This window comes from Mustela erminea, chromosome 5 (assembly GCF_009829155.1).
Source record: "Mustela erminea isolate mMusErm1 chromosome 5, mMusErm1.Pri, whole genome shotgun sequence".
NCBI lineage: Eukaryota > Metazoa > Chordata > Mammalia > Carnivora > Mustelidae > Mustela > Mustela erminea.
Window position 1 is genome coordinate 46,796,891 of NC_045618.1, and position 15,537 is coordinate 46,812,427.

At 48.3% G+C, this 15,537-nt stretch overlaps 1 protein-coding gene across 1 annotated transcript in view; it reads left to right on the forward strand.

The window, feature by feature from the left end:
• The window catches only part of SLC24A1 (solute carrier family 24 member 1), a 31,723-nt gene extending 18,015 nt beyond the window's left edge, over positions 1–13,708 (forward strand). Inside the window, exons 3-10 of the mRNA XM_032342922.1 lie at positions 766–886; positions 4,603–4,689; positions 5,783–5,874; positions 9,657–9,897; positions 10,024–10,409; positions 11,141–11,230; positions 12,086–12,252; positions 13,359–13,708. Coding sequence (XP_032198813.1) covers positions 766–886; positions 4,603–4,689; positions 5,783–5,874; positions 9,657–9,897; positions 10,024–10,409; positions 11,141–11,230; positions 12,086–12,252; positions 13,359–13,608 — 1,434 coding nt within the window. The 3' untranslated portion in view covers positions 13,609–13,708. The remainder of the gene's footprint in view (positions 1–765; positions 887–4,602; positions 4,690–5,782; positions 5,875–9,656; positions 9,898–10,023; positions 10,410–11,140; positions 11,231–12,085; positions 12,253–13,358) is intronic.
• Positions 13,709–15,537: the final 1,829 nt, after the last annotated feature.

Genomic DNA, 15,537 nt, shown 5'->3' on the forward strand with positions numbered 1-15,537 from the left:
CCACAGCCACTAGATGGCAGAGGAGTTCAGCTCCGGAGAGATGGGAATGGGGGTGGGGGGTGCGAGGGCCTGAGCAAGCGTGGGTCTGTCTTCGATGCTCCTTTGCAAATCAGATGATATTTCTATGTGTGTCACATCTGGGTATCTGTGCACATAGGTGTGAGTATGTGTGTGCCTGTGAAGGTCTCCTGAGCATCTGTGGGTAGAAAAAAGGGAACAGAACTGGGAATTGAAAGTCCTGAGCGCTAGTATCAAGTCTTTCATTTCCTCCCCACCGGACCTTGGATACACCACCTAGCCTCGTTCACTTTCCATTTCCTTTTCTGTAGAAGGCGATCACGGTCTTGCTTATCTGGGGCTGGGGCAATGATAAAGCCGGATGATGCTCTGGGGACCGTGAAGTGAACCCAGGCACAGGGGGTCTGCGTGTGGGGGTGAGCGTGTTTCTGTGAGAGTGAATCTTCAGGGAAGGACAGACCCTAGGTAATGCGTTATGTGTCGTGCACATTGTCTGCTCCCTGTTGAGACCTTGGAGAATTATTCAGTACGTAGAATTATCCAGTCATGGAAGAGTGAGGGGAGGCTGGGAAAGAAAGCAGTGTTAATGCTCCTGACGGAGGTGAAGGGAGGGGGAGGCCGGGATAAGGCTCCTGTGCTTTGTTCTGCCCTCCAATGGAGGGGGGCAGGGATAGTGAGGCCCTCGTGCATGTGGCTCCTTCCCTAGCTTGGGCAGGGCCCACTGAGGCCCTCTTCTTCTCTGCTCAGCTCCCGGCAGTGCTCCCAGCAGTGCTGACACGAGAGAGGAGCTTGGCCTCTCTGCACAACAGTACCATCCGCAGCCCCATCTTCCAGCTCATGCTCCACAGCCTGGACCCTCTGGGAGAAGGTAAGTAAGGCCTCCCCAGACCTGCGCGGTCTCTTGTCCGCTCCCTCCCTCCTGCAGCTGGACAAGAACAGGGACCTGCCAAACTAGGAGGCAGTGGGTGGGATGAGGGCAGAGTGGGGAATCAAGAGCAGAGGAGAGATGGGGGGATGAAGTCAGCAGTCTGGGAGTCAGGGCAGAGCGAAGGCACAGGACTCAACAGGAGCTAAGGTCCTTAGGTATCCGCATCCCACGACTTCCCTGTCTCCGTGTGGCTTCCTGTAAAAGAGTTTTTCTGTAGTTGGTGAGGCCAAGAGTGCTGTGTGCCCTGCTCCAGTCTATGTTGGGGTTGCCTTCAGTGACTTCCCTACAAGGCCTACCACCCACAAGTCGGCTCCAGTATCCCACAGAATCTCCAGCCAGGCAGCTTATCCCAGGCTGACTAGTCAGGGCCACTCCTGGGAGTACCTCCTGTAGGACCCCACAGCCTGGAACCTCTGAGTGGTACCCCTCTGTGCTCCGTGTTGAGCTCTGGAGTCCCATGAAAACTGCTAACCCCTCTCCAGCCAGGAATGCCATAGGAGCTGCCAGGACCACTTCTGGGGGTGGTAGGGGTTCAAAGTAAAGTGGGGCCTGGGGTCCAACTTGACAAGTGATGGGAGTAGCTGAGCTTCTCACCATCCATCTTACCAAGCCCTGCCTTCTGGGCCCCTTCCCCAGAGGCCTGAGCTGACTATGACCCTGGAGACTGACTCATAAGCATCAGGAAGCCTCCTGACTTACATTTCTGATTCAGGGACAAATGTTGGCCAGGGTGTGGGGGTGTGGGGGGTGAGGGGGCGGTGTGCTCAGAATGTTCTCAGGCCCTGAAGTATCCCCTACAGATACAGTATTGAGTTGGGTATTTAAAAGGGTATTGGACGGGGAGAAGTAGAGACAAAGACGAGATGATCAAACCTTCCTTTGAAAATCCTTAGGGTGAGCCTCAACAGACATTGCAAAAGCCTTCTCCACCCCCCCCCCCCCCCCCCCAGTATCAGTACCCTGGGAGCTTTGAGAGTGGAGTTTGCAGCACCCAGCAGCCTGTGGGTGATCAGTGCTGGAGGCACACCTGGCTTGGGGCTCTGAAGGAAGCCCTATCTCGGGGCTATGCTTGGCCACTCCTTGTGGAATCACCGACTCTAGCAGGAGCCTGAAGATAAAGATCTGCTGAATGGGACCACAGGCCCCCCTGCCTGGGCCACTCCCTTGACCAGCAGCTGACCTACTTGTACTAACAAGATTATGTGATGGCCCGGCCCCGCCGAGGTCAGAGGAGATTGATACTAAGTAGGAGATGATCTGGCTGCGCTGAAAGCAGAGAGGCCATTTGAGGAAACGAGCTCTGGGCGAGCCAGGGACAGTCAGCCCCAGCAAGACAAACAGGCTTGGTACATTGGAAGGGGCCTCATGGCAGGTGATGGGATGTGATACAATGTGGGATGAAGTTCTGCTCTGATTCTACACCCCGAGACCTCATCCAGGAGGCGTTGGGACCTTGCAGAGCAGTGATGAAGGCCTTTGTTCCCAAGACTTTCCAGATAACATATTTGTGTTTCCATCTGCTGGTTCCAAATGGCTGTCCAGATGTTTCCACCCTTTCCAGGTGTTCCAGCTCTTTCCACAGAGCTGATGTGTGGTCTGAGCTCTCCCCTACCGTGGGAAAGGGCTTCTATTCTCTGGGATCCCATGCCTTTTATGGTGATTTCACTTAGATGTGTGTGTGTGCATGAGAGAGAGAGGGAGAGGGGACCAGAAAGAGGCCCTGCAACTGACCTGCCTCCTCAGGGCCATGGGAGATGAGAGGTTAGGGTATTCAAGGAGAGTTCAGAAGGAAACACGAGGACTTGATTTTCCTTGCCAGCCCCTCTAGCCCACAGTCAGCAGATGTTCTCAGTGCCAGCACTGCAACCCAAGGAGCTCTCCTGGGATAACAGCAACTCTGTGCTGCTCGGCAGAAGATGGCAGTGCTCCATCTGTGCCATGGGGGCACCGAAGCTGTGTGGATGAGGGAGGCTGTAGTATGCCGGCTTCCTGACATCTCGGCTCTGGCGCGGAGCTGCAGGGCCCGCCCACCGGGACTCTTGGAAGGGCCTCCTGTGCCCGAGGGGTGGCCCCGCAGGATGGAGCCTCTTGCCAGACATAGCTACAGATGAACCAACTCAGAGCGTGTAGGAGACAGGCGGAAAGGAGGAAATTCAGACCTGTTTATTTTTCTTGCCCATCCCGGACGCAGGCAGCGTTTGGTCCCTGCAGCTTTCTGCACTGCACCTCCTCCATCTGTCTGTGTCATGAACCAGAGGATCTCCAGGGTCCCTTCTAACTCAGACCCCCTGCAGAGTTGCTTCCTGGGAAGGATGATGCTCTCAACTACTCACTTCATCCTTGTTGCAGCTCATGCTTATACGGGGCTTTCTGGATACCAGGTCCTGTTTTAAGCACATTCATGGATCAGTTTATGTATTCCTTTAACAACCCTGTGAGAGTTTACAGAGGAAGAGTCTGAGGTTCAGAGAGGGTAAGGAATCAGTTGACTAGGCCCTCAACTGGCAAGTGGCAGCACCAGGATACAAACCCAGGCTCTGTGGCTCCAGAACTCCAGCTAACACAGCAAAATTTAATCATACCAGTTAATAATATTTTTATTTATTTTGTCTCATGGACCCTCCCATCAGAGCTGTGTGTCTCATGATGTTGACTTCTTAGAGGGGGACACTGAGCCTTGGCAAGGGTGTGCAAGCTTCCTGAGGTGGCCCAGCGCTCGTGGGGGAAGCCAGCCTGGACTCCAGAACAGACTCCACGGCACCAGGCTGCCTGATCACATGTGCCATTGAGCTCACCCTCCCGGGCCACACAGCCGTGAGGAGGACCTCGTGAGCCCCTGCGCCTCAGTCTCCGTGTCTCCCACCTTGAACCACACGGGTAAAGTGCTTTGCATGTTGCCCACGACACCGTCACATTGAAGGAGGTTGCCCTCCTCATTTTTCTTCGATGTCAGAGCAGCACTATTGTGCACGGAGTGCTCTGTGGGCTGCTGGCCAAGAGTGTACGCAGGGATGTGGAAGGAGGCCCTCCCTGGGCTCCAGGTACCTGGGGTTAGAAAGTACATGGCAGGGAGCTTGGCGGTCAGCTGACCGGAAAAGGTCAGCTTTTCTGACCAGAAAAGGAAGTCTCATGAACACGGTCACCAGTAGTGACCAGTACAATAGAGCTTCTGGTAGATTCGTGGAAAGTGAGCTGCTAAGGACCAAAGAGATAATCTTGTTCAAGGATGGCAAAAATATCTCTCTGCTATTTTTGGTCTACTCCCTGCACACATCACTGACGAGTCACGGTCACCTCCTCCCCACCCTGGATCAGAGTCCTCCTCAGTCTCGCGCTCTAACAGCCAGCACTTGAACTCACGATGGAAATAAATCCTGTTTGTTGCCTCGGAGTCCAACCATGTCATTTTACCAGAAAAGAGAGAGGGTTAGAGAGAAGAAGTGACTTGCCTAAGGTCACAGCCAGTTCGTAATGATGCAGGGGATTTAGGGTGAAAGTCTGGGAATTGGGTGGCATGAGTGAGCCTAGTAAGACCAGCATCCAGACCCCAACTCCCAGGCCAGCCTCTTCCCATCCGCTTCAGCAGCATTGGCCGCTCCACTCATCAGCCTAACTGAAGGGTCCCAGATAAGATGTGTTCCCTTTCTCATTTGCAGCCCGCCACTCCAAGGATAAGGAGGAGGAGAGCTTGAGTAAGCAGGCCAAAGCCAAGCCTCATGCTAAAGCAGAGAACAAACCAGAAGGTGAGAGGACGGCCAGACCACTAGGTTTCCTCCTGCCACCTTCCTCTGTCCCAGTGGCCCAGGGCTGAGACATGCCTCTTGGCCTCTGGGAGCCAGTCAACTGGAGCGATGATCTGGTGCCGCATGTCAGCCTCCTCCTCCCGGGGTCTTCCCTTTCTGCAAGGATTGCTGTCCTGAGGGAGGCCCTGGACAGCTCTGTGCAAACTCTCCTCTGACAGGCCAGGCCAAGCTGCGTGTGTGTGTGTGTGTGTGTGTGTGTGTGTGTGTGTGAGATTCTTTTTCACTAAATGTTGTCCCAGAGGAGACTCTATTGGGCTCCATTTCTTCTTCCTGTCACTTCTACACAAGGACAGTGCTATTAGGGATTGGTCCAAGACCAGCAACCCCAGGAGGGAAGGACACCAGGGGTCTGATAATACAGAAGAGCAGCATCCCTGTGGCAGCGGGGGTAGAGAGAGTACGAGAGCTCTTGGCCTGTGGGTGCTGCACCGCACACCAGGCCTGCCTAATGCACGCAGCCATCCTTGAGGGAGGGAGAGCAGCAGCCATTCTCCCCATTCAACAGACAAGGAAACACCAGCTGAGAGGTCGAGTGACTTACCTAAAGCTGCAGAGCCAAGAAGTGAGGGCCTCTTCCTAAACCTGGCTCTCCAGGTTTTCGGAGTCTCTCTTCCCGGCAATACTATTCCAAGGCTTCCAAGCTGTTGTCTTTGAAGTCACCAGAACCCTTTCCGTGTAAGGGGTAAGAGGAAAGGTTAGACCTTGAGGGCTGGGACTTTGCTGTCTCTCTCTGTTGCCCAAGCTGTTCCTAGGATCTTTGGCCACACTGGTCAGGATTAGATGCTTGTGAATACAGGGGGAGCAAGGATGGCCACTCCCAGCTGTCCTCTTATCCGCAGCTATCCCTGTGGATGGGGCAGTAACAGTTCATGTCACATCATGTTGCTTTTCCTATCGACAAGAAATTCCCCAGACTTTCTGAAATGCTGAGGTAGACAAGTCCAGTAGCCCAGAGCCCCTCATACTAGCCTCTGACAGCCGCCCTTGGAACCTGGCACACGTTTCTGACCTATTCCATGTTTATCCTTTAAAGAGGAGGAGCCAGCCCAGCTTCCTGGGGCCACGGTCACGCCAGCCCCTGCTCCAGAAGTCAAGGGAGATCAGGAGGAGGATCCCGGTGGTCAGGTAGGCACCAGCCTCTTCCTTGGTGGTGGAGTTTAAGAGGACCAAGGAAGGACTTGCTGGCCCCAAATCCTTCCTTCCTGCAGGTCTGAAATTCTATTGGAGGTTCATTCCTCTGAGGTAAGCCTGCTGTTTCTGTGAATATCACGTACCTCATGGGGTCAGTTACTTCACATTAACACCTCAGTATGAGATGCCATATATGAGAATGTGTTGCCAACTGTCACATGCCATAGGAACATAAGGGTGACTCTCAGGGTGTCTGTCAGAAACTAGGGGGCAGTAAGACATGTGGCGGGGAGGGTTTCTGGATGCCTTTGGAACCCCCTGAGGTTTATCCACAGGGCTTCCAGAGTCTTGCCGCCGCTGTCTTTATGGCCACAAAGCCTCTTCTTCTGCCAGGCTCCAGCCAACTGGATTCCTTATCTCCATGCTTTTTCTACCTCCGGGCCTTGGTTTCCTCCCCTCCACCTTCCTCTCAATCTCATCCACCTCTCCAGGCCACTGTATATGCCTCCATGGCCATCAAGCTTCCCTGACCTCCTCCACCTCCCGCCAGATGAATGAACGCCTATTGTACTTGGTCCCTGTCTCAGGGCTCCTAGCACAGCCTTCCCCATACTCTGTTTAGGAGTCTTAGTTCTTCTGCTAGGTGGTGAGGTTCCTGAGGGCAGGATGCACAATCTGAGCTGTCTGTCTCTTCCACAGAGAGGCAATGCCTGGTAGGCACAGTTATGCTCAGTTAGGGTTGAGTAATGACAGTAAATAAGCATTTAGTTGACAAGTTCCATCCCTGTTTTTTTTTTTTTTTTCTGTTTAACACCCAGAAACAGTCAATTGTATCATCCTTAAGCCAGCAGTTTTGCATTCAGTGTCTAAGACATCTTGATGGCATCATGAGTGTCCTGAGTAGACCCATTATGGCCAGCTCAAGTGAAAGGGATTAAGAAAATTAACAAGTCAGGAAATGCCAGATGCTGGTGAGGATGTGGAGAAAGGGGAACCCTCCTACACTGTTGGTGGGAATGCCAGCTGGTGCAACCACTCTGGAAAACAGCATGGAGGTTCCTCAAAAAGTTGAAAATAGAGCTACCCTATGACCCAGCAATTGCACTACTGGGTATTTACCCTAAAGATACAAGCGTAGTGATCCGAAGGGGCACGTGCACCCAAATGTTTAGAGCAGCAATGTCCACCACAGCAAAACTATGGAAAGAACCTAGATGTCCATCAACAGATGAATGGATAAAGAAGATTTGGTGTATATACACAATGGAGTACTATGCAGCCATCAAAAGAAATGAAATCTTGCCATTTGTGACGACATGGATGGAACTAGAGGGTATTATGCTGAATGAAGTAAGTCAATCAGAGAAAGATAATTATCATATGATCTCCCTGATATGAGGAATTTGAGAGGCAGGGCAGGGAGTTTGGGGTTAGGAAAAGAATAAACGAAACAAGATGGGATCGGGAGGGAGACAGACAATAAGTGACTCCTAATCTCACAAAACAAACTGAGGCTTGGGGGGGGGTAGGGGGGTAGGGAGAGAGAGGTGGGGTTATGGACATTGATTGGGGAAGGTATGTGTATGGGAAAGGCTGTGAAGTGTGTAAACCTGGCGATTCACAGACCTGTACCCCTGGGGCTTATAATACATTATATGTTAATTTAAAAAATTTAAAAATTATATTAAAAAAAAAAAGAAAGGGATTAAGAAGCTACAGAGGTGTCTCTTGGAATCCCAGGGAAAGATCAGTCTCACAAAGAACTGTACCAAGTCCTGAGCAGAGATCTGTGACCCTAGTGGCTTCTTGCTCTCTGTCTTGCTCTCCTTCAGGTCCCCTTCTCTGTGTGCAGGCTTTATCACTCAGCTTCGCCTGGCAGCCCGGCTTCATTTGCTTTCTTATGGGCACACAGAGCCCTAATCCCCCACGTGGAGCCTCCAGTCCACAGGGGGATCAACCAATGACTGGCTTCCAGTATCAGAAGATACTGGATTCTTCAAACCAGGTCCCAGGTCAGGGATCCAGTCTGTGTCCAATCAACTGTGGCAGGGAGTGGTGGGGTGTTTTGACTCCAACACAGAAAAAAAAAAGAGCCATTGGCTCAGAGGGTGTGAGGCGTGATAGTTCTCAGAGAAAAGGGTGCAGGCTGGGCAGATACTCCGATACCTATGGATTTAAATGACTTGTTATCTCCTCCAGGAAACCTTCTCTCCTGGTAGAGGTGCGGGAGGGAGGGCAGGACTTATTCCAGACTAAAATCTTCTCATTGTTCATTTCCAATTCACAGCCCAGGCCCCATGAATATTAATATTTGACCACTACATCAGAGGTTTACAACTCGGGTTTCGTATTAGAATAATTTGAGGAACTTTAAAAAATGCGCAATTAAGTTAGAGTATTTGGGGTGGGTCCTTGGGCATGAAAGTTTTTAAGGCCTCCCTGTGATTTGAATATGCAGCAGAGTCGAGACTCACTGAGCATCCCTTGGAGGCTGGCTGTGTCATGAAATTTTTATAGATGACATACTCCTGTGGGCACACAGTTCAGGTCATTTGCTCGAGGGACTGGCCAGGCATGCTGTTATAGGGCAGTTGGGTGTCTAATCTGTGGACACTCAGAATTAGTGGCTTTTGGATTACATATGGAGTCAGTCCCTTGTGGCCAAACACTGGTCTGCAAGCGGATGTATTAGGAGCACTTGTGAGCACGTTAGAATAGATTCCTGGCTTCTCATCGCAGAGATTCTAATTCAGTTGGTCCACATGGGGCCAGGACATCTGTATTTCTTTGATTTTATTCACTTATTTTGCAAATCTGTGTTTCTACTAAGCTCCCCAAGCTACTCAGCTTTGAAAGATCTCTTTCAGCCTTGGCAACTGCAAAGCAGGACAGCTTTGTGGTTAAGAGGCCGAGAGTTGGACTGTCCATATTACAAAGCCCAACTTTATCACTTACTATGTGAACCATGGGTATATTATTTAACTACTCTATACCCTGGTTTCTCCATCTGTTAGATGGATTTAATTCTGTCTGTACTATAAACTAATTGACTCATGAAGCACACTAAGTGCTATTATTATCTAAGCCACTTAGCATAGTGCCTGGCACATAAAAACCCCCCAGTAAGTAGGTATTATTATCATCATTTCATACATACAAGATATATGACAATTTAGGAGTTTTAGTAGACTCAGCCATGTAACCACCAAAAGATAAGCTATATTAGACAACATTAATGGAAGCACATTTCTAAGAAAAGGAGGTGATAGTCCTATTCCACTCTGTGGCATTCTGTGTTCAGTTTTCGAAGCTTCCTCCTGGGGTATAAACTTAACTAGAGCGAGTTCACTAACATGGGCAGGAGGCTCTGGGCAATAGCATAGAAAGATGGAAGAACCTGGGAATCTCTAACTCAGGATAAAAAGCTATCTTGTGGAAGGGTGATTAGCTTTGTTCTGTGTAGCTTCAAAGAGTCAACCTACACACAGAGTGTAGAACCTTATCATAAATAAGAACTTTAATCAGAGTTGTCAAGAGGCAGAAGCCACCTGAGGTGGTGAGTTTTCCATCCCTGAAAATGATCGAGTATAGACAGGACAACCACCGGGTGGGAATGCTGGGAAGAGAATTTTGCTGAATGACTGCACTAGTTTTCTCCTCATACTCAAGTCTGTAGATCCATTCTGAGAACAACAATAACAAAAATGGGGAAACACTGGGAAGGAGAACAAGCCGAGCAGTTATTTCCACACTAATCTGTTGACTTTGGCTTGCAGGAAGGAGAGGTGGCTGAGGCTGAGAGCACAGGTGAAGTGACAGGTGAAGAGGCTGAAGCTCCTGGTAGAGGTGAAAATGGACAACAAGGCGGAGGTGAAACTCAACTGGAAGGTGAAGATGAAATTGAAGCAGAAGGAGAAAGTGAACATGAAGGTGAAATCGAAGAAGGAAAATGCGCCAATGAATGTGATCCTGGAGGTGAACTCCAGGCAGAAGGAGAAGCAGTTGATGACGGCGGAGGTGAACTCCAGGTGGAAGGAGAAGCAGTTGATGACGGTGGAGGTGAACTCCAGGTGGAAGGAGAAGCAGTTGATGACGGTGGAGGTGAACTCCAGGTGGAAGGAGAAGCAGTTGATGACGGTGGAGGTGAACTCCAGGCAGAAGATGGTGAAATGAAAGCTGACGAGGGTGAAAATGAGGAGCAGGAACTCAATGCTGAACGTAAAAGTGAAGCCAAAAGTGATGAGAAAGATAGAGATGCTGAAGGGGGAGGAGAAGGACATGGAAGTGAAGATGAAAAGGAGGAAGAAGAGGAGGAAGAGGAGGAAGAGGAGGAAGAGGAAGATGAGGAGGAGGAGGAGGAGGAAGAGGAGGAGGAGGAGGAGGAGGAGGAAGACGAGGAAGACGAGGAGGCAAATGAGGAGCCTTTGTCCCTGGAGTGGCCCGAGACGAGGAAGAAGCAGGCCATTTACCTGTTCCTCCTGCCCATTGTGTTCCCACTGTGGCTGACAGTGCCCGACGTTCGGAGGCTGGTGAGTTCGCCCTGCTGTATCCCAGGGAGTCTGTGGAGTCTTTAGGCCTCTCATGCAAGAGGTGAGAAGATGGGGCAAACTGGCTTGGCAGGGCTCAACCACAGAAAGTATCTGGGATGCACCTTGCAGCTCCAGAAGGGACCCCATGCCTAGGGGGACATACCGGTAGGCTTGGGAGGCCCTAAAATGGGCTTGTTTCCATCACTATAAGTGTGTGAACTAGTACAATTCCTAGTTTCTTGACTTTAATATGGGAATAATGCCAAGTTCCCCCTTCCCCCAACCAATATGTCCCAGGGATATTCTGAAAACTTAGGGGGAAAGTATTATTTCTACCCAGAATTCTCATCTATAGGGAAAGCTCTTGACTAACAGGCCCTACCCAAAGGCTGTCCATACTCTACCTCGGGGTCCGAAGGTGAGGAGAGCAGCAGGAGGTTGTAGATACCACACGGCACGCCTAGACCAGTCTGGTTCTAGGGCAAGCAAATAGTTCCCTTCACAGTTTGGTGACTGCTGAATGCCCTGCTCGCCGGACGCCCAGTGGGCCGCCATCTCCTTCCTTCCCCAGACATCTCAGGGTCCTCACTGGAGACCCAGATCTCAGCTGACCATCTCCAGATCCTCTCCACCACTCCCCCAGCAGATCCTGTCAGTGATTCTGGGGCTCCCTCGGAGGGGTCAAAGACCTTTAGCCTCTGCGACTTATTTCTCTTCCTTTTTGCTAATAGGAGTCTAAGAAGTTTTTTGTTCTTACCTTCCTGGGATCTGTCGTGTGGATTGCCATGTTCTCATACCTCATGGTATGGTGGGCTCACCAGGTGAGTGAACTAAATCCTGCATCATCAGGGCCCAAGGGCACTTTTTCTCCCCTTCAGGGTGAAGGTCCAGTACCCAGGCAATGGTGAGGCTCAAGTGAATTTGTAGGTCCTACATTGTTTGTAAAGGCTCAAAAGTTGACTCTTTATTCTGGTGAGTGTAGTATATTCAAGTGTAGGTCTTGTCTTACAGTCACGCTGCAGCCTGACATAGAAGGCCATTCAGGGGCTGATCCAGCTAACCATTGCTTATTAGCCTTCTTCCAGGCTTTCTCTGTCACGCATGCCCTGCTCCCCTCCACTTGGTGACGCTGTGCACACTTGTGAGAGCAAGCTCAGTTTTGCCTTCTGCTGGGCATTTCGTCAGTCTTCCTCCGAGTGCCCGTGGCTTTTCTCTTCTACCTGGGATCGCTGGTTATAAGTTTTTCTCTTTCACTAGGCTGGGAGTAGGGTCAGTGTTGTGATGCTCATACTTTTATCTCTGGCCTCTAACTTAGTTCCTGGCCCACAGCAGGTGTCCATGGTTGTTCTGGAAATGGAAACATGAAATGAACAAGTCTTTGGAGGGGCAGTTCTTTTGGGAAGCTGGAGGTGTTGGAGCTGAAATGACAGTGAGAGGTGGTATTAAAGATAGACTTGTAGTCCAATTTAGACAAGAGCTGCGTCATTCTCTGAAGCCTTGAGCAGGGGCCCTGCTCTTTCTCTGCGTGGCCCATCTCTCCCAGGCTAAAGGAGAGTGCTGAGCTCTGTGGAAAGGGGTTGGGCTTGCACGAAATAGCATGTGGTTGGTGCTTTGAAGAGCCTCAGGTTTTCCCCTTGCTGTTGCTGTGCTTTCCTATCACTGTAACTTTTTACCAGGTTGGTGAAACAGTAGGGATTTCTGAAGAGATAATGGGTTTGACGATCCTAGCAGCAGGCACGTCCATTCCTGACCTCATCACCAGTGTGATTGTCGCTCGGAAAGGCCTGGGAGACATGGCCGTGTCAAGCTCTGTGGGCAGTAACATATTTGATATCACCGTGGGGTGAGTGCAAAGTTGCTTTTGAAGGCTTATCAAGTATGACTGGGAAACACTGTGTCGGCTCTGTTCGCTGGTTTTCTGCTTCATTATTTACACGTGGAATAATAGGGCATTTATATTATTAGTATCTACAAGGCAGCAAAGTGTCCTCCCCTCATTCATCACGGCCAGATGGGATAATAGGACAAAAATGCTGCCTGAAATGTAACCAAGTAGAATTTATAAATGAGTTGAAAAACAAAGTCCATCAAATTCATTACCAAATACAGTCAAATGCTCTGCTCACTGACCTCCGTCGAAGTGGGGTTGGAAGGAGCAGTGACTCAGTTTCACCTCCTGATATTTCTGCTCCTTGGCATTTGGGGTCCTGCCAGCTCAGAGGCTCTAAAAGCATTTTGTCTAAACAAGCAAATGCAGCACCCTCCTATACCCACTCTCCTTCCCCTCCTCCCAACTTGTCAGAACAGAACCTCTGGGCTATTTTCATTTTCGGAGGCATAACCTAGTTTTGGGAAGGGACTTTTGTTTCTTTAATATGAATTTGTGTATGTGTGTGTATGGAGGGGTGGGGCATAGGAGAGCCCCAATCACTGAAGAATTTAAAAACATGTTAGCCTCAGATAGTGCTTATAAAAATTGTGAGATTAAAGAGTCAAACATCAACCCATCTGGGTTTCTCATACGCACGTCATGAATTATGGAGAAAAAACCCCACTTGGACCCAGAAAATTTCAGTTTTAATCTAGGGTCTTCTAGTTACTAGCTGTGAGTCCTTGGGCATGTAATTTCAATTTCCCTGAACTTGTTTCCTCATCTGTGAAATGGGGCTAATCTTTTCTGTTCTGTTTCATAGGCTTTGTGTGTATGTGTGTGTGTAAAAATAAGTGCTTTTAAATTATAAATTATAAAAGGTTTGTAAGTATATAAATTATATAAATTTATAAATTGTTTTATTAGAAAATGCATTATAAAATGTAAATGTTATAAATTATATATTTATATGAATTATAAAACACTATAAATTATAAAAGTATTTACATATGTGGGGTTATTATATGTAGGATTATTATAAATTAAGAATATTCACTTTTTTCTCTTCAATCTTGCAGCCTGCCTGCCCCTTGGTTGCTCTTCTCTCTCATCAATGGATTACAGCCTGTTCCAGTCAGCAGCAATGGCTTGTTTTGTGCAATTGTTTTGCTTTTTCTCATGCTCTTGTTTGTGATCTCTTCAATTGCCTCATGCAAATGGAGAATGAACAAGATCCTGGGCTTCACGATGTTCCTCCTTTACTTTATATTCCTGATAATCAGCGTGATGTTAGAAGATCGAATCATTTCCTGTCCCGTATCTGTCTGAGTCAGAGTCACTGTTGCTCACAATGGACATGGATCAGAAAAACCATGCCAGAAGCTACTGTACTTCTTGTCACATTAATGAAAGAATGAACATGGTCCAGGAGAGTGACTGGAGTGGCCAAGAGCCTCTGATGGGAATGTCATCTGAACATTATCCTTGGAAGCACCTGCAGCTCATTGTGGATTAACAATCTCCCCTCTAGAGGGATGGAGCTCCTGCCCCTGACTGCTGTTGGCAGCTATCATGTAGAGGCCTGTAGAAGGACCTCTGGAGCCAGAGGGTTTTCTGAATGAGAGATAACTTGGGGGTGAGGGCTGGGACAGGCACAGTAGCAGTAAGGCAAGCCCCCATGCCCACAGTCCCTGATCATTCCTGAAGGGCTGTTGATCCGAAGATGCAGATGTGGTCTACACTGCATCCCCGGGCCTCTGGCCCAAGCACATGCTGCAATTTGCTGTCCTCTCTTTTTCTGTTTAAAATGTGGCTTGTTTTTTAAATCAGATTTGTAAATATTACAGGTCTAATTATTGGTGGGTTTAAGGAACTAAGACTATAGAAAAAAATGTGTAATAGGAATCAATTACATTATACATCATAGTCCAGTAAAATGTATACCAGTATTTTATAGCTTAAAAGGACTACCTTAGCTCTTACAGCTGCATTTCTCAAAACTGAAATTAAAGTAAGTAGCCCAAGAAATTAAAATTTATTCATCACCCTTGAATCGGAAGTGGGAGTGTTAGGGAAGGAAAACTACTCTAAGGGCTATTTAAACATATGTACTTACTAGAAAATCCAAGTTAGTATTGTCTCCGCCAAGTGGTCACCTTGAGGGATTAGACAGTCATACAAAAGCAGTCCTGGCTTTGCTCCTCCAGCATATTCTCGCCTAACAGTGACAGCAGCTACTAGTGAGTAAGAAAAGGAGTAATTTTAAAGAGATCCCAAAATCAGTAGAGCCAAGTCTGATTTATAAAGTAAGAGATCCTGTGGGGTAATGCTATTTTTGTGTCACCCTAGATAGGATTATAAAGCAAGACGACTGATTTCCTGTGTGGCTTTTAAGTGGATCTCCAGGCAGTTATAAAGGAGAAATTCCAAAAATGTTTAACATGATGACAACATGGTGAGATAGAGAGTATTACTGCTTCCACTAGTTAAAGGACTTTTGTGTTTGTACAAATTGTGTCACTATTTAAACATTGCATGTGGAATTTGAAGTGCTTGCATATTAAAAACCACTGCTTGCTGCTTTTACAAGCATTGATTTAAGGGACACATTAGAAATGAAACAGTTCTGTGTCCCTAGTTTCAGAGCAGAAGGAGCTCAGGTGACTATAGATTATGATGGTAAATACAGCTTTAATTATGAACATGAGAGGCTTCATTGAAGATTAGAAGATAGCAGGACAGATGTGATGTAAAAAAAAAAAAAATCAAACCTTTTGGTGTTCAAAATACTTCAGTCCATAATTCATCTCTTAGGATGGGCTGATTAATTAATTAATTGCCTCCCTGCCCCAGGATTCACATTCTTTGGAAATGACTTTTATTAAATTTCAATAAATTGTGAGTCCTAATGGTATTTTATTCTGCAAACATGGATGAGTTAATCTGTATCTTTGGGTCACTTGGTTGGAATGCTTGAGAAGATAATGATGGAAACATAGTCATTCCATATTCTTAGTTATCCTCATTGGTACTGTTGCATTGCCTGCTCTCCATATGGCATGGCCCAAGAACAGGAGGACAGAACGAGTCAGAAGGGTGATTCCAATGCCAAACTGTGCACATCTGCAGCCAATTCCAGCCAACTCAGGGACATCACCCGAGAGCCTGGGTTCCAATATTTTCCCCAGAATGGATGAGGAGTACTGGACAGTGAAACATTTTGTTATGAGAAAGTGCTGGACAGACATTTCATGATTA